The sequence below is a fragment of the Danio aesculapii genome, chromosome 13 (assembly GCF_903798145.1).
Source record: "Danio aesculapii chromosome 13, fDanAes4.1, whole genome shotgun sequence".
Classification (NCBI taxonomy): Eukaryota; Metazoa; Chordata; class Actinopteri; order Cypriniformes; family Danionidae; genus Danio; species Danio aesculapii.
Window position 1 is genome coordinate 15,963,079 of NC_079447.1, and position 23,542 is coordinate 15,986,620.

General features: G+C 35.3%; 1 protein-coding gene across 2 annotated transcripts in view; it reads left to right on the forward strand.

Annotated features, from left to right (window-relative positions):
* Positions 1 to 23,542, forward strand: part of ppp2r5eb (protein phosphatase 2, regulatory subunit B', epsilon isoform b) — a 43,261-nt gene that overhangs the window by 5,321 nt on the left and 14,398 nt on the right. The window contains exon 2 of one of the 2 annotated variants that reach the window (XM_056470690.1): positions 4,503 to 4,663. In XM_056470690.1, coding sequence (XP_056326665.1) covers positions 4,507 to 4,663 — 157 coding nt within the window. In that variant the 5' untranslated portion in view covers positions 4,503 to 4,506. Of the gene's footprint in view, positions 1 to 4,502; positions 4,664 to 17,362; positions 17,551 to 23,542 lie in introns of those variants that run through there. The other variant, XM_056470691.1, reaches the window with a different exon arrangement.

Below are 23,542 nucleotides of genomic sequence, written 5' to 3' on the forward strand. Positions count from 1 at the left end.
TAAAATAAAATAACTTGCAAATTGTTTGAAAATGAAAGTCGCTCAGTCACTCAGTAGTAGGGTTGTCACGATACTGGAATTCGATACCAATTGGTAGAGAAATATCAAAAACATCCATTTCCCGTGAACATTTAAGCACTGTGGAGCACGTTCTTAAACACAGCTGATTTGCCATTGGGTTCACGTAGTCAACAGAAATGACTGTGAATGGCTGTGAAGGTCATCAGTTCCCCAAACTCATCGTTGTTTACATGAGTGTAATCACAGATACAGGGACACTGAAGTGTCTCAAAATCCCGTGTATCAGCTGATTTGTCTATAAGCTGACATACGAGCAATCCGCTAATAAATCAAGGCTTTAAAACGCTCCAGTGTCCCTGTAGCTATGGTTACACTTAGTAAACAGCAGTGAACTGATGACCTTCATGGCCAATCACAGTTCTGTTGAGCACGTGAACACAATAACAAATTAATGGTATCAATCAAACACGCTCACATGTTGGCAGGAAAGGGACATTTTTTAAATTTCAGTATCGATTGGTACCGAATTTGAGTATCGTGACGACCCTACTCAGATCTCGAAAATAAAATAACTTGCAGACAGTTTGAAAATGAAAGTCGCTCAGTCACTTACTAGCCTATTAATAATGTTAAAGAGGTTTATTGTGTATTAATTAGATTAAAAGCCTTTACTGTTTCATTGGGAGTGCAGTGACTGGTATTTAAATGTTTCTGTCATGACACTTTTCATGCAAACAGCCAAATTGCTTGTCGCTGGAATCTTCACACGTGTTGTTAGGACATGGTGTTAGGCCCAAGCAATTCTTTCAGTATGTTTCTGCTGTAATATCATGCATGACATTCAAGCTGACACCTGTAAACTTGTGAAAAACATGATCCCGACTCATGCAGTTAACACAGTCTATGTCCTGCACCCCTTCATTTCTTTTCGAATATGCTTATGAGCTTGTTTCCATACGGTTTTATCTTTCATCTGAGTTTGAATTCCTGCCTTTATTTACATCTCTGTCTGGATTTTCATTCTATCCCACCGCAGTTACTTCCTTTAGCCATTTGTGGTTCATTTCATAATTACCTTTGCTTTTGAATTGCAAACGTCTTTGTCTGAGGCATTTAAACATCCAACCTGGTTTTATTGCTCCTTACACTGGACCTGCAAAACAGCTTAATGAACAAAATGATGTGAAAACACACACACATCGCTGATATGAAGTCCCCTGTGAAGCTAATGGCTGTTTACAGTGACCGATGGAGAGGAGCTTGACATACTCTTGTGCTGTTTTGCTACTACGCACTTGATTTATCTGGGATTATTTAATCTATCATAAAACAGTCCCACCAGATATGTACAGAGCTGACCTTTAACTGACCATAAATAAACTGGCCATTAACTGTGCAATTATGTTGTCTATTTAGTGTCAGTGACCGTATCATATTTTTTTTTTGCCTGAAAATATTGGCTTGCTAATGTTATGCTCAAGAAACATTTGGAGATTATAATAGATTGTTGTGGTCTGTAATTATATTCACCTTGTTCACACTTTACAGAGGGATCAGTAATGTCCATTGATAAATGAACTAAAGACAATGAAAGTTAATTCAAATCTTGGGTCTTGTACATAAACTCTCAAAATCTGTAATATTTAGGATTAAAACATATTGTTCCAGCTTTTCTGCGTAATTCAAGAGCAATGTGTAAATTTGATGGGCACTATGAGAATGGGCTGCTTGATCTAGTCGTTTCCAAACAAAAGAAAGCAAATGGATTCCAGAACAAAAGGCCATTCCTTATTGCAGTTAGCAAAGTCGGCCCACAGTGGTCCTTTTTTAAAATATTTGCAATCATATGATCTTGGGAGGGGATTCATTTTAAAAGCTTAGATTATTTAAGATCTTTCATGGGACATTATAACCCTGAATTGTTTACATGTACCCACAGGCTATTAATAGAATATAATAAGAGTTTTTTTTTAAACATTCCACACACAGACACATGAGGATTTCAAGTACAGTTGAAGTCAAAATTATTAGCCCTCCTGTGAGTTTTTTGTCGTTCTTCCAAATATTTTCCAAATGATGTTTAACAGAGCAAAGAATTTTTCACAGTATTTCCTATAATAGATTTGTTTTATTTCGGCTAGAATAAAATCAGTTAAAACATAAACATTGTAAGATCAATATTATTAGCCACCTTAAGCAAAAAATGTTTTGACTGTCTAACTGTCTACAGAACAAACCATCATTATGCAATGACTTGCTTAATTACCCTAACTTGCGATTCTGTAGATGTAAAATAAAGGTTAATATGAGTAGGCTATTATTGTTATTTCCTAAACATATGGTAAAACAACAATAATATTAGACCTATTTGTGTAGGTCCACTGTTGGTTAAAATGCTAAATTTTGTATAGACTTGGAATAGACTTTAAATTTGTCTCGGTCGTTAATGCCAATAAAGTGATGACATCAGAATACAATTATTCATAATCCTAGAAAAGTTTAATTATTATGTTTGAGACATGTGCTTGACATTTGTCATTGACAACATTATAAGACCATTTTTTACTGGTAAAATCAGACATTTGTCATTATCAGATTCCCTCTTGCCTTATATTCAACATTAAATAGGCAAGAGTAGTTATACTGACCCCGTAAACATTTATTTTCATGCACAACACTGTGTTCGCTGTGAAATAAAAAAAGCACATCAAATCGCTTGTTGTAATCATAACTCTAAAATGCGACATGAACAAATCAGACTTCCCTCGCGACTCCCAAATGATCACTCTGTGCAAAAAACTGAACACTATTTACAACTTTATTACCTGTTATTCACAGCCTATGCAGGTTCTGTTCACTAAAGTAGACATCATCCATGCACGCACGTCCTCTCTTAAACAAAACAGCTAGTAAACAAACAGCTCATGTGTGATTTCACAGCCGTGAATACAGAAATGACATTTTTGGGAGAATTGTACCTTATAAATGCAGTATGTGACACTTTTACCACCATTTGCAGGTGTCCATGCTGATGAGCAACGTCCGTAAAACAATGTGAAAATCGTGACTCCGTTTTGAGCTTCTCCCAAATTTGAATGTATAATTAGCCGAATTATAGAGATGCTGGATAAAGATCGTGTGTGTGGGGGGTTGAATCGAGATCGTGATCTTTTTTTCGATTAATTGTGCAGGCCTAAATACTAGTATCTAGGACTGGGCGATATGGGCAAAATATGATATCCTGGTATTTTTAGGATGAATGACAGTATACGATATCCGGTATTTTCCCTATAGACTATTACTTAAGAGCAAAATAAAATTCAAACATAGAGGTTTCCCTCCCTGTTTACAAATAAACAGCTGCACAAAAAATAACAGCTGCACAAAGTCTTTGATAAATAAAATACATTACAGGTTTTTCTCCTGCTTAACTATAAGTTGAACAACATTTCAAATTATAAACAAAATCTTTGATAAATAAATATAGTACAGGGTTTTTTTTATTGCTTAACACTATACACAGCTCTACTGTGCTGTTGTGCAAATAACAACGTAAACAGAACCATAGAAAACACAGCTACATTGTCAGAGCAAAAAAGGAACACACTTAAATAGTAACACAACAAAAAGTATTGCAGGATAGAAAAGAACCACAATAAATGTAAATATGAAACACAGTGTTTTGTCACAATTACAGTGTTGTAATCCTGTATACCACAGTTGTGTGATTTACAAACAACAATTAAATCCTCTGTATATGTTTTTTAGCTACACATTTACATGGATGTATTGTGCACAATTATTAAACCATGCACATGTCAAAGATATCTAAAGATAAGTCTTTCACTCCATGTAAAAAATCCTACATGTTTTCTTTTAGTTTTGACTAAACTTGTTTTACTAAATATTAAATGAGATGAAAACGAATAGACTATAGATATGAGAAGTAAGGAAATTTTCAGAGTACTGTGATGAAATGCTGGTTAAGCATATAAATGTAAACAGTCATTATAACAGACCAGAACGCAGAGCTAAATGTGTTATAACGTAAATGTAAAGAAGAGACCTTCGTGTAATAAATACTGAACTTATAATCAGTGAATATGTGGTGGTTTCACTTTCGAAATGCGGTATAAATTCCTCCCATTTATACCAAATAAAATAAATCAGTTATTAGAAATCAGTTATTAAAACTATTATGTTTAGAAATGTATTGAGAAAATCCTCTTTTTGTTAAGCAGTAATTGGGGAAAAAAATATATACATGGCATCTAATAATTCATTAGGGCCAATCATTTTGACTTCAACTGTAATTTATTTGTTTCAACATACTTTCTTTGAAAACAATGCGACAATGACACATTTTTTTGGTTAAGGGGACACAAAGAGCTAATATGAGACCATAATGGCATTATACTTTCCACTTATGCAGATGCTGCTGTGTTTATGTTGTCTTACATGTCACTTCTCCTTTTTTCCAGGGCTATGTCCTCCGCAGCCACCACTCCTCCATCAGTGGATAAAGTAGACGGATTCTCCCGGAAGTCTGTCCGGAAGGCCAAGCAGAAACGTTCTCAGAGTTCCTCACAGTTCCGCTCTCAGGGCAAACCAATCGAGCTCACACCTCTTCCCCTGCTAAAAGGTGAAGCACTCACGATTATTAAATGCTCGCATAACAGCTAATAACTTTCCTCTGAAGTCATTTGCTCTCCGGAATTGATATGAAGTAGTGTGACATTCCTGGTTCAATAGTATATACAGCTTTATAATAGAATAAGCGTTAAACCTTTGCTGTAAATTTGAAGCTGATGTGTCAAAAATGCTAATGTTGTTAGCTTTATTTGAATAAAGACTTAATATAGTATTTTCATTATGTATTAGTGTGGTCACGATACTGGAATTTCAGTACCAAGCGGGATTGAAATTTTTAAAACGTCCATTTGCCTCTAACATTTAACCGCTGTTGAGATCATTCTTAAACGCCACTGATTTGCCATTGTGTTGACGTGCTCTACAGAAATGACAGAATTTCACCGCACTTCACTGCTGTTTACTGGTTGCAAACACAGATACAGGAACACTGGAGAGTTTCAGAACCGCAAAGACTGGAATGGTACACAATGGCAAATCAGCACTGTTTAAGAATGTGCTTAAATGGTAGTGGGATTGGTACAGCAAGTGCAGTATCATGACAATATATTGTGTATTTAAACATCCTTTGTGTATCCTTCCTCCCCTCATGTTGAGAAGTGCTGTTGCAGCTGTTACTATTTTTTAAGATAGATATTCTTAAATTAGATATTTTTAAATAATTTTATTACAGCAATTACGAAGCTGATGTTTATGAACTTTGTCACATTAGGAGTTCAGCATTTGACCCGGCAACGTGTGAAACACAGTAATATAAGAAATCAATTATCTATCATTTTAATATTTTATGCATAATGAAGACTATTCATGAAGTGTCTTTAGTGAATCTGGAACTTTTTCCTTGTAAATTATAAAAATTGCATCAGCTTTTGCAGTTTTAGATTTAGAGCTGCACAGCATTGATATCGCAATGTGCGCATCCGCAATAGTCACATCGCAAAGATATGCAATGTTAAGTCTGGATTATAATTGGATCAGGAGCTACAAAATTCTATTTAATCCCTGTATTTGTGGGGAACTTATATGATTTATGCAACAACAAAAAAGTTTTTATCACTTAAAATCTTTGTCTTTGTTTCTAGTCCAAATATCTACATTTCAAAGCAAAAACAAGATTATTTAACTTACCCCACTGGCAGATAATTTTGGTTGTTTTAAAGAAAAACTCTTAATTTCGTCTTATTTCATCTGAATTTTAAAACAAACAATATTTGTTCTTGATCTAATCAGTTTTCTTTTTAGATATTTGCACTAGAAATGAGGAAACAAAGTAAGAAAAGCATTTTTTTGCATTGTGACTATTCGATTTCTGTACCTGAAAACTGTCAAATAGTGCTATTCAATTATCATGCAAAGCTGTATTTATGAAAACGCAACGCAAAATCATATTTTTCCAATATCTTGCAGCCCTAATTGGATTAAAAGATCAGAGAAAGCCAATCCACGCCTACAGACCCACCCTCATCAGAGAAGTGGTTAGAAATGTTTGAAAGTGGACGAAAGAAACACATCTAAAAATCAATGTGAACAGGGTTTAAAATTTTCGCATTCTTTTATATTACGTTAAAATCAAAACTGTGAATCGATAAGAATCTAAATGACAAGTGGTATCGGAATTGATAAAATTCAAACAATAACATCATGGCATAATAAACGTTTCAGAAGGATTGTAAAATGTCAAATATGAGACTTGCATCTCAACTTGTCTGTGCTTGTTATACATGATGACTTGCACTGTTTACCAACTGCATATTTGAGATGTTTTTCTCCGTTATGATCCACTAGTGAACTTACTGTTTATTGCAAATACTGTTTAGGGGTTCCGTTATAAGTGTTTCCTGATTATTGTTCCTTGCTGTAGGAAATACTAAGAACGGCACATAAAACAAACAAATGCAGAGCCATATCAAAATTTTTTCAGCCCAAGGCTTGCCTGACAATTGTGGTTTTGGCAGACTCTGTAAATGAAGCAGCAATCTGTCCGTTTCATTGAGAGCACAAGCGATCAAATCAGAGCTCTGGCTTTGTCAGGTTCATGTCAGATGGCTGTGTGTCTGAAAAGCTTGTTTTTGTGGAGTGTGTGTGTGATGGAGCGAAAACGTGGGTAGTCATGTGCTTTACATTTGTGCAGTGGTCTAACTTTCTTTTCTTTTGCCATTTTTTTAGACTAATGAAACCTTCAAGGGTGTGCAAGATTAATTGAAAAAGATTGGAAATAAGAGCTGATAGGATTTAAAGAGCCCCTATTATGGGTTTTTGAAAACTAACTTCCATGCTGTGTGCAACACAGCTCTAAGTGAATGATGATGTTTAAATCTGAAAGTGCAGCTCGTTTAAAAATATAGATTTTTTTAATAAAGCATTCGACTCAGAGTTGTTTAAATGATTTGTCGTTCGTCCGGATCTTTAGCCTGTTCGTATTGACGTCAACAATAACAATATCAAATATGAAGTGCTGAATCCGGTAAAACGTGAACGTGCCTTTCTCTAGGAGTGCAGGTGTGCATTGAATTGAAGATGATGAATGTTCTGGTGATTAATGCAATAAATCTACCCTGCAATGGGGGATTTGTCGGCCGTTTGTTAAAGAAAGGATCAGAAAAGACAATGGATGCATGGGACTTTGTCAGAGCTTGACAGGAACTTTATCAGTACACAGTTCATGGATCAGTTTCCATTTCACAAGTGTAAGCGGGATTAAAATGGTTGCCTCCTCTCTATCTTGCAAAATATGTATTTAATTGTGTTTCGTTACTTGTAATCGCTCCACGTGGCTTGTACTGTATGTGGTTATCTGGTTTACTCTTTATATTCACATATCCTGTCTAAAGCCACTTTAAAAACAGGACGCGTGCCATTTTCTTTACGGATTTAAATGTGTTTGTGAGCTTGCAATCCTCTGCCGTTTGTCATTGCTATGGCCACCACCAGCTGTTCCTACACACAGACAGGGGTCAAGTTTCAAAATAGTTCAGCTTTTGCCACTGTGTGGATTAATACTGAAGGGTGTGTCTGTGTTTTTACTTATTGTTAAGAATAGAGCAATATGCTGGAGTTAAACTGCATTGCTTATGCACTCATGCCAGTGTTTCCTCTAGGATTTTTTCCAGCTGTGGCAGCAGACTCTGTTGGGCATTTTACACAGATTTACCAACAACCTGTGGTGTTATTACCTGTGGCTGATTTCCTTTGTTCATGCACAAAACTTCTTGTGTGCTCTCAAATAAACACTGATGAAGTGCGTTTATGTAACGAGTATGTCTCCAACATTTATTAGATTTGCTAGGAATATTTATGAATGTCTGCAATAGACCTACAGAGCGGCATTAATGCGTCCTGGAGTAAAGTGAAACAGCTTTAAACTCCAGCAAGATAAAATCATTGTATGCAGAGCCCTAGACCTTTATCTATAAATACAATATAATTATGGAGACTCTGTTCATCATAACTGAAAGCTACGTCGTGTTTGCTGGCCTCACGCATCACGCACCTGTCAGTCAGCACGTCATCTTAAAGGGTTAAAAAAAATAAGGCACAGCACTACTACGATTACAGAAAAGTTTGCGCTGTTATAATTCACGCCATTTACACGTTTTTTTTTTTTTTTTTTTTTTCAGAAAACAAGATGTTTTTTTTTTTAGATATTTGGATTGAAAACAGGACAAAACTACCAAGTTTGTCTTTTATTTTATTTTATTATTATTATAACAGCTCAGGGATGTTTATGGACAACGTGTGTGCCCTTTCTAAAGATCTTAGTTCTGTTTTTTTAATAAAGGGTTGGAAATGAATGCTTATTTTTTTACGATTCATCAATAAATAAAATAATAATTGAAAGTTTAATTGATTATTAAAATAATCATTAGTTGCAGCCCTAATAAAGTCGATGAATTATCCAATGTAATGTTGCTTGTTTTCTTGGCTGAAACATTTTGTGTAAAGAGGCTGTGTTTGACCAAATAACCTTTGAGTCCAGATCAGTGCACCAAGCGGTCCAACAGGTTGATTTAGTATTATTTGTAGAATGCCTCTGATTGGCTGTTACCAAGGTAACTGCCCTCCCACAGAGCGTCTGTCTGTTTACCTCTCATCATAAATGAATGCAAAACACAATCATTCATTCACTCATTAAAGAACAGACAAGATTATTGTCAGATACCTGTTTCATGTCAGACTTTCGCTGAATGGCCTGGAAATAACACTTGCCATGCATTATTAAAGTTATTGACTTCTGATAGGTCAGATCTGTTCATTGTCGGAGAAATGAAGCAGGAGTGAAACTGTTTCCACTCTCGACCAATGACCTTTGCCCCCCGCAGAACACTCAGTAGTGATTATGGGAAGGATCAAAGCATCTCTCTCCCTGCAGGGGTCACTCCCTCAAAGGTCACCGTCAGAGATGGTGTGCGAGTGATATGATAGGCTAATTGCAGTCATGTATAAGTAAAGACAGGGTTCTTGGTAACCTAGCAACTGTCATGAGAACTTATAATAATTGATGGTGAAAACAGTAATCCGGAATTGAGAGTTTGAGATCAAAAGGTAGACAAAACATGCACCTTTGCATTGTTTATGTGGTGTGGCCATAGGTTAGTGGTAGTTATGTAGTTATACAGTTGTCAGCATTTGAAGTGAATCAAAAAACATTTTCAAAATTGTCCTACACAAGCACTGGAGTTGTTCAATAGTTTTAGGACAGCTTTAAAAAGTTTTCATCTACTTCAAATGTTGACTTCTGTAGTTATAATTTTAGTTAGGGCTGGAATGAAGAAGTGTGTACCTTAAAATTGAATTCTGTGTATTGACCTTATTCTTCACGAATGAGTGGGCACCTCTATTGGAATCTTTTTGGCTGCATTTACACTGCATGGTTCAAGTGACCCAATTCCGAATAAAATTATTATTTATTTATTTTTATTTATTTATTTTTTTTTCTCCTATGTGGCACAGATTGGATTCGGCCCATCTACGTGTAAGCAGGAAAAATTCACATGTATTCTGATTTACTCAAATCCGATTCAGGCCTTGTTCATATGTAAAAGGTATACATTTTATATTATATAAATCTGATCCATGCCCTCATGTCTGCTGTGTAAGCAGGAAGGCATGGGCCGGTATAAGATTCTGACGGAATGATAACCTTGGATAAAAATATCACAGTTTCACAGTATTGTGATTTACTGCTCTAAAATATATACTTTTTAAATGTCTGATTAAAAATACAACAATTTTTTCCCCTTTAGAACACAAAGTGTTTTGTTTTGAGAAACATTTAAAGTATTTTGGAACAGTAAAGACGTCAGGCTAAATAAGAAAAATGAATTATTGACGTCTTTGTTTCAAAAGCACAGATTTTTTTACAATTTAAAACGGCGTCTTTGGATATCTTTTCTGCTGGAGATACTGTTGTCCTAAAAATGTTTTACATAAATAAATGTTACATTTACCATAGGAATGGTATAGCAGAAAATTGTAGCGGTTTTAAAACCTTGGCTTTTCCAAACCGAGGTATACCTTAAAAACCGTTATCGTCCCATGCCTATATGCAGGTAGATCAGATTTTCACCTGTCAAAGCGAGTCGCGCTTCATTAAAAACCTTATCGAATGATGTCAACTCTGAAGCTTTTTATTTATTTTGGAACAGACTTCAGCAGAGTCCCAAACAGAAAAGCATTTATATAGTCATATAGCACAAGTATTCAAGCAGGTTAGCGAGCGAGAGAGAGCGCAACATCTGCCACCTTAAACAATATATAAAACTGTTGCACACATCACGTGCATAAATCACGCCATGGACATTTCATTAAGATGCCTACTGCTTTAAAAAAGCCTAGATTAAAAGAAGATGGCCAAAATGGGAACATTTCTGTCATAAATGATAGTAAAACAACTTGTCAAAAAGAATAAAAAAAACCCTGCGAACAGATTATATAGAGCCATGGAGAAAAGAGCGCTCTTTTATTATCAGCTGTCATTCAGCGCCTGCTCTTTTTTAAAATTATTTTATTTTACTAGTCATTGCGTCTTGTCATTGTGTGCTGTGTAAATGCAGACAATCGGGTACGAGTCACTTTTAAACGATGATGTAAGTGGGTCATCAAAAAAATCAGATACAGTCACAAAATCAGAATTGACCACCAAGATCTGCAGTGAAAGGGAGAGTTTGTCTTGAGACGTCCGGTCTTATTCACTTCCATTGATTTTTAGACTTTAAAAACAGCTCGTTATGTTGCTTGATGCTAACGGAGCAAATCTTTTTTATTTTATCATTCTGCTTTGTGTAGTCATAAACACACTTGTTTGTAGAGCAAGTAGTTTGACCGTTTTCTGTTGTTTATTAATCCTAGCCATTTTTCCCCATAGACAACTATATCGGAAATTCTAAAACAATCAAAAAACAAGCGCACTTCCACATTGCAGAATAAGGTCAATAGTGAGGAATGAAGTGGGCGTGGTCAACTCGCCTGCAGCATGAGTGAGGCTGAGAAAAATGATCCATGGTAGACTGGGGGCGAACTCCCACTCGGCACAGTTGCCTTGAAATGTGCCGAAGCGCGCTTGTCCCCCCTCTCCTATCCTCTGACGGCCTGCACTCACTTTGCATTTACTTTCAGAGCCGGAGCACACTTGCTTCATCGAAGATGCGACTGTTCAGTTTAACAGGAAGAGAAGTGCTCTCGCTCAGCACAGTGGAGATTGCTTTAGTTATATCGTTTTGTATTATTTGTAGTTGTTTGAGATGCAGTGACACGGTCAAATATTTTGCTGAACAGATCCACCATTTTTGACGCTCATAAATTATCATGAAAGTCCTCATGCTGTACGTATTAGGAGGTTTGCTAAAGGTGCAGCTGACCTGCAGAGAGGGGTTTGTATCTTTAATAAACTATGACAGTTCGCATTTATTGAAAAGTAAGAATGATTAATAAATCCATATGAAACAGTCCCTTAAAAGTGACATCGCGTCTTCAGTTTCAGGCTTAGGCACGCTTTGCACTCATACTACAAGCCCAACCGAACCACACTCTGGCCACCTCTTCCAACCGCCTGAGCACGATTAAGATAGCATAGTGAGAGTGCACCCTGGAAGTGTTGTCAAAGAGCTAGATGCACAGCAAGTGTTCTTCCCCTACCGATAAACTTCTGGTGAAAGGACTTATTTTCAATTTCAAAACGTGATGAAAAGCCCTTTAAACACAAGTGCGGTCAGGTGCTGCAGACGAGCGCAGAAACTCTATTGAAAATACTGTGGTAAAATAAATGTCCATATTTTAAAGACATTGCGCAATGGAATTTAATGTAGTGCTTTTTGTACATTCTGAGTCCCACTTTATATTGCACATCAATGAGGCGATTTTGTAATGTATTTTGAAATGGAAAGACAGTTTACCATAATCAGTCCTTCTGCATATACCCTATTGCATTTATATTTTCATTAAAAATTGATCACTTAGTTTCAGTATTTATATAAGAATTTTAATGGTTTAAATTTAGTTATTTCCGTAAAGTGTTCACATTTATATTTTCTTATTTCTATATTTTCTTTTCCTGTTACTTACTTGGGATGTATTTGATATCTGTGAGACGATTTTACTCGAGAAATGTTTATAATATTAAGGTCTGTCCACATAAAACTGTACGTACAGTGGAATTTGTTTTGTCTAAAGTCATTTTTTGTTTACTAAATTTATAAGGTTAAAAATAAAACAAAAAACAATCTAATAAGATCCTAATAAGTCCTTTTCTTTTGTTTAATATTCAAGCTTGTTTATTATATAAAGCCCTTTTGAACATTTTTTGGAATAATTACCTTTATAAAAAACTATGTTGTAAAAGAGATTCTTCTTTTAAAATTTTTAATTTTTTATACATTTTTCCAATAGAATAAGTGCTACTGGTATCTGATGATAACAACTACAGCAATTTTATTCGACATTCAAATGCATACAAATGCTTGAAAGCAAAGACAGAAATAAAATTAAATTATAAAACCAAATTTAGAAATACACAGTCACTGAGTACCCTCAAGAAAATTCCAGAAGGGAGACCAATTGTGCCAGAACACCTCAGATGTCTGATGTAAATCATAAGTTTTTTTTTTTTTTTCCTGTGGTAAAAGTGTGGTCGCCTGACCACATATTGACTGACGCTATCTGAGCAGTTGACCATAATAATAATATAAATTTTTGGGCCAAGTATATACAAAAATTTAATACACATTCTTTATCACAATCAAAACCCAGTTCACAGCCCCAAAATACATGCATCACTGTGCCAATGTCTACCTTACATTTGAAACATAACTGACAACAATTCGTGAAAGATTTTTTTACCATGAAATAAACTTTCTTATCCTGTGAAATACAAATTTGGTCATACCACCCAGCCCTATTGGTAGTTATATAGTATGTTTGTGAAAAAAAAGTCTAATGCAATGTAAATAATAAGGCGTAACCATAAAGTACAAACCACAGACAAATAAGTACAGTGGATGTAAGTAGAGTTGTTGAAGACTGTAGATCTTGTGGCTGTTCATCTGTAGAAAGTGAAACTGGTAAAGTCAATCTCTGAAACGTTCAGGTTTAAACTCTACAACAATGGTGTTCAACAACATAACATATATGACAACTAAGAGGTCGGGTCAGTTTGTGGGTGTTATTTTTATGCCTTGCAAGCTGCAAGTTTAAATGTTTGTTTTTGTCTGGTGTATTCTACATTGTTGAGGCTGCTGATTTGTCACAAAGATAATGTTATCTAGCTGGCCTGCGTAGTTGTGGTTTTGTTGAATTTGCAAAAAGGAGTGTTGAAAGCAATATGATGAACGTGTTGACAGCTATCTTTTGCATTGTGCATGGACACAATTAATGCATTCCAATTGTTGTTGCAGTTCAAAAATCAAAGAAATTTGTAATATTTGTAAATTTTTAATCCAGGTTTGTTTGACTTTCCTTTTTTATTTTCAAGATAACTGGCAACCAAAGGAGATGCTACATGGGACAAGATATTTCTGCTGCGCTCCAATGGAAAAAGCCATTCAGCTTTAGAAATGACATGAGAAATGAAATTACATGTTTGTGTGAAATGTTTCTTCATAAAATTAACAATCAAAATAATCATGAACAGGGAAGAGAGAGAAAGCAAATCAGACTACGGCTGAATGTGTCATGTTTTTTACGTGTACACATTGCGGATGTATGTAAACAATCTATTTGCCAGAACATGGCACTGTCATCATTTTGCACTCCTAGAGTCTGCAATATTTAATGGATTGAGTTAAGTGCTGCGCAGATGTCTAATCAGTAGTCGATTCACAGGCATTAAATTAAAAAAATTAAAACTTTAATAATCAGCTCTTATAGACTGGTCACATTGGTGACTTCAATTGCGCTTTCATGTGCTTTGCATGGATCCTTGCTAGTCAGCAAAATTGAATGTTTAAACCCTAAAGCTGTGTTTATTTTGATCACACATTCTGTAAAAACAGTTCTATTGTAAATTATGGCGATTTAAATGATAATAATATATCTAATAGTTTCTAATATAATTATAAGAATAAAAAAAGGGAAAAAATGATGACATTTTTAAATAATTAAAAATGCTATTTAGTCCTACTGGAGGATCCATCAGAAATTTTTCTGGTTGCAATAACATGTTTTTTTTAAATTATTATTATATTTTTAAAAATGATCAAATCACAAACCTAAAAATTCTTATATTAATAAATAAATAAATATTAATAATTGCCAATACGATGTTCAAAAGATGTTCAAAAGATTAAAAAAAATAAATTTATGCTATAAATGTCATTTAATCTAAATATTTATTAACATTATAAATGTTACACTTTGTTAAAATTCATGCATTCTTGCTAAATATAAAGAGACTAGGCATGGGATGATAACCAGTTTTAAGGTTTACTATGGTTTTAAAATGGTATATGTAAGTTTTTATTTTTTACGTGCTGTAAAAGTCACAGGGCAATGTAACAACCTACCTCCAAGCATGTTGTGGCCCTAAACAATGCAGTATTTTGTTCAGTGGGAAAAAAGTTGTTTTTGATTGAGACATTTAAAAAGAACTTATTTTAGAGCAGTAATTACAAAACCGTGAAACCATGATATTTTTATCCAGGGTTATTATACAATCAGAATCTTACATTGGCCCATGCCTAAAAGGCTGCATTTACACTGAATGGTTCAAGTGACTCAAGACTTTTTTTTTTTTTTCTGTTGCACAGATCGAATATGGCTCATTTATGTGTAAGCAGGAAAAAAATCACATGTATTTTGATTTACTCTAATCAGATTCAGGCCTTGTTCATATGTGTAAATTTATCCGATATGAATCGGATCCGTGCCCTCGTGTCTGCAGTGTAAGCAGTTAAATCGGATTTTCACCTGTCAATGCGAGTTGCGCGCCATTAAAAACCGTAACAAATAACGTCAAGTCTGACGCTTTCATTTCAGAACAGACTTCAGCAGAGTTGCAAACCTTAAATCTTATACCCGAGGACTAAAAAAGCTTTTATATTGTCACGTAGCACAAGTATTTAAGCATGCCAACGAGAGAGAGAGAGCGCAATATCCGCCACATTACCAATATAAGCTTATATAGAACTAATTGCATACATCACGTGCATAAATCACGTCATGGACATTACATTAAAATGCCTTCTGGTTTAAAAAATGCCTGGATTAAAAGAAGAAGGCCAAATGAAAACTGTTCTGTCATAAGCTAGTAAAACAACTTGTCAAAAAGAAATAATAAAAAAAAAGAAACCCTGCAAACAGATTAAGTTCAGGAATGGCGAAAAGGGCACGCTTTTATTATCAGCTGTCAGTCAGCACCCGCTCTTTTTTTTTTTTTCCTGGTCATTGCGCCTTTACTATGTGCTGTGTAATTGCAGACATGAGTCACTTTTATAATGACCCATTTCCACTGAGGTGTACGGTAAGGGTCGGTATGGGTCACCTTTATCAGGCTTGACTTTCCACTGCCAAAAGGGTACCAATGGTGGGCATGGTTTACAACAGAAAGTTTCATTGTTTCGATGTCATTGTTGCTCGAGGAAATGTCTAATTAAAGCTGTACGGGTCGTTCACATATCATACGAGAAGCACTTCAAAAAGCAGATCAATGGTAGTGCGAAACAGCCTACTGTAACATCTGCAATTATATGAAATAATTAAATAAATGCAACATATATGAACACATACAGCCGCCTACAGTCTCCGATATGTTACCAATTACAGATAAACTACACACAGCATACATTTAGTCCTTATTTGGGTTCAAAATCAGCACGCAACACACAGCCCACAGTCATAGCAAACCTCTCATCTGTATCTTTCATCTTCAGAAGCACATGTAACCTCTTGTTAGAAAGTAATTCCGTTATTCCGAGTTCATAATAGTCCAAAAGGGGATGACAATAGTTAAACATGGCAGCTTGTTCATGTTTTAGGTTGCTGAAAGAATCATTTGCTCCTTTGTTTTTTCGCACTTCACTCTGGTGTTTGTCCGTTTCTGAAAGGATCAGATGTAAGAAGCACTTCAATAATCACACGCATGTTATTATCATCAGCTCAAGAAGTTTGTTATTTCAAATATAGGTGAGCGCAAGCGAGAAAGCAAAACGATCATGCTTGTAAACAACTACGGGGCACAGGGAAGTTCTGTTTTTCTTCTTGGCTTTGTGGCTGTTCATCTAGATGACAACAAGGTTTGTTTAAGCTCGGGTTGACCATGGCTCATTATTATAGGTATATACTATTACAGTGTAATGTCTTGGCTGTGTTTTTAAAAGTGGCGGGTCCTTTCTTCTGGCTGCTTGCATGAGTGAGTGACGTATCTCTGTAAACCAATAGCATTTAGCTGCACGTCTTGCTGTGCCTTTTGGCACCCTTTTGTTGTGCTAGGTACACTTCCGAAAGGGTACCCAAAAAGTGACCGTACCACTCAGTGGAAATGGGCCATAGGATGATGTAAGCCGGTCATCAAATAAAATTGGATACAGTCACGAAATCGGAATTGACCACTAATATCTGCAGTGTAAATGCAGCCAAAGAGACTAAGAAAAACTTTTGCCTCAAATCTGACACTAACTTTTGAGTGACAAAAACCATCTAAAGACTTTTAAAGCTAAACAAATGTTGCCCAGAGGCGGACAGAAACTTTGAGTAGGTTGTGACAACCCGAGCAGCATCAATACAGACATGCAGGCTTTTGTTGCTCAGCTGCGTGGGAAACTCTCTCCATCTGGCCGTCACACTGCTGATGCTGCATGACATTCATTTTATATAAGGTAAACATAAACATGCCATACAGTTGGCTTTACTTTTCTGCACGACCATTTCAGCTAAAATGTAAACTCTTGAGAAAGGCAATTCATAGAAAGTACATGTTTTTAATTATAACCCCTCATGTCACTGTGGTCTTTTTCTAGTGCTCTCGCTGAGCCACGTGTTCTGTCCGCCATAGAAACATTTCCAGCCCAGTGAGTTGCTCAGCAGAGAGACCTGTGAAGCTCAAACGTGACACACGCAGACAAATCATCAGCGCCTCATTCCCATGGTAAACTCCCACCCCTCCTCCTCGGGGGTCTACGCTCTGCCTCTGACCTTGTGGGTTTAAATGGGAAAGGCAGAAAATAGACTTTAGACACAGAGCCCGTCCGTGTTTCCGTGGGCTCAGCTCGGACACCTGATCTCATGTGTTCCTCAGTGGAGCTGCAGCTCTGTTCACTTGTACACATAACACACTCTCATGAGCCATCTGTGCTTTACTTTCTCAAATAATCTCAATACCAACTCATTTCTGGCTCCTTGGAGTGATCGACGCAGGAAGAAAGCAAGAGAAGGAAAGAGAGAGCTGTCAGAGTGAGTGATGGAGAAGTGCGGGTGGTCGCCGTGTATTTTGGGCATTCTGTACATGTCTGTGTGTTAGCCGGTTGCCTTCTGTGTTGTTTGTATGTGGACATGAGTGAGACCAGCGGGCATGATTGGAGCAGGAGGCGTTGTTTGTCAAATAGTGATCGCATTAAACATCTGATCCGAATATATTGTTATGCCCATTACATCTCTTGTAGATTCAAGTTCATTGTGTTTAGAGTAGTAAAGTTTTTTTGTGCTTGAGACCGTTTTTGCCAATTTCTGATGTTGCAGGTTGCGTTTGAGTTTATTTTTAAAGCACATAAATACAAACAAGTAAATGGAAAGAAAAAATTAAAACACACTCAGTACAATTACAAATTGAGCATCACAAAATACAAAGTTTAAACCCCACCAACAGATAATTTATAACATATATAACATAAAATATAAAGGGCCACTAATAATTCAGATTTCAACTATGTATAGAGTTATTTTCCTCCCTATAAATAAGGGAAATAAATACAATAGAATAAAAATATGAAACAGACTGTGCTTTAGGCATCTTCACTGTAAAAAAACAACTTTTATTACAGCTACAAAGGTCCTTCAGTCAAGAGCAGTGAGTGATTTTGTCCTTTTGTTGATTGATTAATGATAAAAACAGTTGGCAGTAGAAATAATGTGCACTGTCACTTTAAGAGCAGTACCGTTCTGGTTTATGGTTTCACTTTCACATGTCTTTTGATTCTCAACTCGTTTGTTTATTACATAAATGATGGTTAATATTAATAATCATTAAACACCGCGTTTTGACACAAATTTGCATGTATTTGATCTAGGGTTGCAACTAACGATTATTTTAATATTCGATTAATCTGTCAATTAATTTTTTCAATTAATCGATGAATCAGATTTCTTTTTTTTAAAAAGCATTCATTGCCAACCCTTTATTCAAAAACAGAACTAAAATCTTTAGAAAGTGAACAAACATGTTGTTCTTAAACATCCCTGAGCTGTTATAATAATAATAATAATAATAATAATAATAATAATAATAATAATAATAATAAAATAGAATAAAATAAAATAAAATAAAATAAAAAACAAACTTAGCAGTTTTGTCCTGTTTTCAATCCAAATATCTAAAAAAATCAAGATGTATACTAGACAGATGAAATAGCATGAAAAGTTATGTCTTGTTTTCTAAAAAAAATATAATCAAAAATAAGTGATCATTTGCTTAAAACAAGCTAAATTATTTGCCATTGGGGTAAGAAAAATAATTTTAATGAGATATAATCTCAAACAGAAGTTTTAAGCATCACTTAATTTTCTCATGCCATTTTTCTTGTTTAGTCTTAATTTTAAGAATTGTTAGATATTTGGACTGAAAACGAGACAAAATGACCAAGAAAAGCTTTTTTGCAGTGTAGCTATACATGACAACAGATTGAAAAATGAATGATCCAAAAAAGGCGAGTGAATAAAAACGTGTCTTTAGTCTTGCAATGCAAAGTGCAAAGTAACTATACCACCGCTGCTTTACTGCTGTTATTAACCCTTTCACTGCTGAGTTTAAAAGATTCTATCTGGCCCCGGGAGTGAGTTTTGTTATTGTTGTAGAACGTTCACCCTTAATGTTACCGTGGTGATGCGTCACGTTTGTCACGTGACACACCACAGCCACAATAGCGCTGTATGGCAGATGAATCCCTTCTATTATACTTTTCCGTTTTAATACAAAATATATAAGTGTGTGTTTTTTTGTTTAAAAGACGCATGAATGATCTTGATCGTGATCTATAACATGAAATCACCGCGTTTACTTGCGGCCGCGCACCTCATTCATAAAAGCAGAACACGCAGGATTCAGCACGTAAATTCATCAGTTTCTCCCAAAATGCATGCAAACAAGTGGCTGTTCAGCTGGGAGAAGAATAGATTGAACTTTATTGTTACTTGCACTATGTGTGTCTGATATGAATAATACACATCGGCTAATTATATTGAAATAGATTGTTAGACTTCCATAGACTTTCTTGTGTGTTTCACAAACTCTAAATGTATTGTTTTACTAGTATTTGTGTGTATTTACATGTCTAAAACATAAAATAAGCATTGGGTGGTTGAAACGCTGCATAATTGTGATATGACACGTCTTTCTCTGGCTCAGCGCCAGTCAACGCATTAAAGCTCAGTTTGATTTTTTTTCAAGTCATGCTTGTCAAGCTGGATAACAAGTAAATACCAGCACCAGGGACATTATAATCCTCACATCCAAACGGAACAAAAGTATAATTCTGTAGTGATTTAGCCTGCTGTTACTCCCTTCCTCCTCATCAAAAGATCCAACATGTTTGCGTTTTAGGTGCTGGATCATTGCTGTGGTGCTCCCGTCATCACAGGGGCAGAGTGCGTTCACTCCGCTCTGCTCCGTGCTCAACTAAAGCTTCTTATTTATTTATTTTTTATATTTTTTATATATAAATAATCAAACGTCTCCGCAGCGCGCAACATGACGAATCGATTATGAATTAATTGCCAATGCTTTTAGTAATAGATTCATTGTTGCAGCCCTAATTTGACCATTAAAGCGCTCGCATTAAGATGACTTTAGATATGTGTGCTCTGCTCGTCTCTGAGGCTAAGCACACACACACAACAGCATGCAATCTCTTTCGCGCTTTTAAAAACGTAAATGATTCGAATGTACATCAATGAATCATCCGCATCCCATGCTGCAAACGTTACATTAAAGTACATGCTTTTAGTCATTTTCACACAATACTGAGCTTTGCAGAGCAACAAATGTGTACAACTGGAAAGGGGCGCTATATGATACAATAATCACTTTATCTCGATTAATGTTTTTTCATAATTGTTAGAAGCCAAAAATGGAATTGAAACTAAATTTCGATTAATTGCACAGCCCACAATGTACATTAGATATGCTTTCTTTGCATTATTACATGGAATAAAAAAACAAGAGTCTATTGCTTTTTATTTAGGGCTGTCCAATATTGAAACAAATATATATATTCAGTATGTGATACCATTAGGAATGTAACGATTTACCGTGAGTGAGTTGAAAATCGATTCAAATATGTGACTGTTCAAATCGTTAGAAATGTTAAATGAATCGCTATACATGTTTTGAACGGAGAGGCTGCTGTGTTTATAGGCGTAAGCTTGGTGCACTTGCACATCAGCGGCAAACAAGAGGTGGGGCGGCAGAGTAAAATGACAGCGGTGAAGTGTGCCATACAAAACACAAACTGTGCACAAATACTGCGAAAAGACGTTTACTTAACAACACAATGAACATAATGCACATAAACCATCAGCACAGTGAAAAACTACTTTCACAGACATCTATACGCAAAAAAAACTATTAATAAACCAAACCACGTGGATGATTTGCAGCTCCACTTATTCTGAAAGCAAAAGTATTAAGATGTCTTTCAGACTGAAAGAGAAAGCTGTTCTGTTACAGAAGCAGGTATTAGATTATTTTTACCCTCTTCTTTTCAAATTAGTTTAAGCATATTTTAATAATTTGCATATTATTGAGTATTTTAATAAAGTGTATCACACTGATGCTTATACTGATTAATTATACAAGTAATAATAACTGTTCACCTTCATAATCATGTTCAACTCCTGTCTCTATCCTACTATGTTTTGTGCCAGTGGCCAGTCCCCTGGAGCAGAGGGCCTATTGACCACCTCTGTACACACTGCTCTCTAGTTTAGGGAAGGCTTTCCTCTCCACACCAGCCATCTCAGTCTACAGTGAAAGAGTTTTTTCAGCAGGGGACATTGTAAATGTGCAAAGACCTCAGCTTATGCTAGAAAATATAGATATGCTGATATTTCTTTTTAAAATGTAATCCCAGCACAATCAAAGTTTTAGTTTGTTTATATTATTAAGTCTTCTTTAGTTTGTATTCTTCTTTTTTATTTATTTGTTTTTAAAATAGCAATTTAGTCATGGCAGAAAATATATTATTTTGCAAAAAAGTGCAGCATTTAAGAAAAAAATTAAAGAGCTCTTCACCTTAAGTGTTTCAAATAATTTTGTTAAAAAAATCGTGACTAAAGCGAGAGATTAGTATTGTGAATCGTATCAAATCGTGAGTCAGGTAAATCGTTACTTCCCTAGATACAATATATAAAAAAATATACGCTCACAAAATGATGACTAAACTACTTATTTAAAATGAGCTGAAAAAAGACAATTCTTGACATTTTCGGGGGGATAATTTAATTGTCATGTTCAATCTACTTAAATTTGTAAAAAAAAACTAATAAGGTAACTTAATTTCTTAATGTTGTCCCAACACACATTGATTGTTTAACATAGCATTTTTTTACAGTGTATAACCAACGTGTGTCATATAATTTCGGGGAAAGCATCACAACCTCTGAAAGTAAACAGCCATATAAAGAAAATCATATATTTTAACATGGTAAACAAATAAAAATTATATCATCTCCACTTTGCTTCACTGGAAAAGCCATATCAGCCTGAAAACATTAAGAACAATTAAGAAAACAAAACTGCTTAACATGCTTAAATCTTTAATATGTCTTACATACTTGGTCACACACTATTTCAGCATCTATATTAAAATTGTTACAGACTTTTGGACCAACAAAAAGTATTTGAGTATTAGTAGTCTGCTTAATATCTGCTGATACTGCTCCTTCAACAGACATTTAACTGACTATAAGGAACTTTACAAGTAAATGTCAACTTACACTAAGCGTAACCACAACCTAACAGTCTGCTTCTAATCTAATGAGAATTAGTTAGCATGTAGATGCAATGTAACTTAATTCAACAAATGTACCATCAAAATAAAGTGTGACCAAACCGCTTGTCCGCTCTGCATGGTGTGCTGAGAAATCTTTCAGAGGGTGTACTACTGGCAGGCACACAACGATACTTTGTATTAAATCTCTCATTTATTGCAATGCAAACTATTGTGGTATGTATATTGTGATATGCTTATTTGTAATAATATTAATATATTGCAAAGCCCCACTTCTATTGCATTTTTATACAATGAGTTTTACTTGATGGATGATTCTGTAGCGTCACTGCAAAACTATTATTCTGTTTTGTAGCTTTTTTTATTTATTTATTTATTTTTTGACTACAAATGAATACAAAGCCCGAAATGCTTCCCAATTTTCAAATGAACCTCAGAATTGGTACATTTTTTTTCAACTGTAAAACTAACTTTGTACTTTTTAATAATGTTTATGATAAGATCAGATTTTCTCTTCATCTACTGTCTATATTAACCTCCTATATTTTGTGTCGTTGTGCATGATAATAATAAACAAGCAGTGTTTAGTTATATATTTACATCGTATCATTTTTTGGTGAATACTATGGAGATAATTTCAGAATGTATTGGCCAACGTGGCATGTTTAAAATGTACATGCACATTTTTCTTTTCTTTAAAGAAGGCAAACATTCATTTAGCTTGATCTTTAAAAACACAAATGATTTAATAATTGTATCGCATGCAAAAACTTAAAATGAACGTCCACTTTTCATATCAGTACAATGCCTACAGTCCATTTATTGAAGTATTCGTCATTGATCAGTTATACAGAACCTGAAAAGTGAAATTAGCTTCCTGCATTGAATCTGTACTTCTCTACGACCATATCCACCTTTTCTGTGCAGACGTGCAGTTTCATGCCAAAATAAAAGGGTCTTCCCTTAGATTCAGGGAACTGTATTTCCTTGAGTGTGCGTGTGTGTATTGAATGCATACAGTACATTTCCTTCCCCGTCTTTGGCTCTGTAAAAATCACCTGCTTGTTCCACCTGTCAGAACAACTCACGCATACACACATACACACTCCTGCACATGCACTGTGTGTCTAGTTACTTGCACAGAACTTTGTAACAAGTACACTACGCTCACACTCTCTCTCTCTCTCTCTCTCTCTCTCTCTCTCTCTCTGTGCATTTAATAT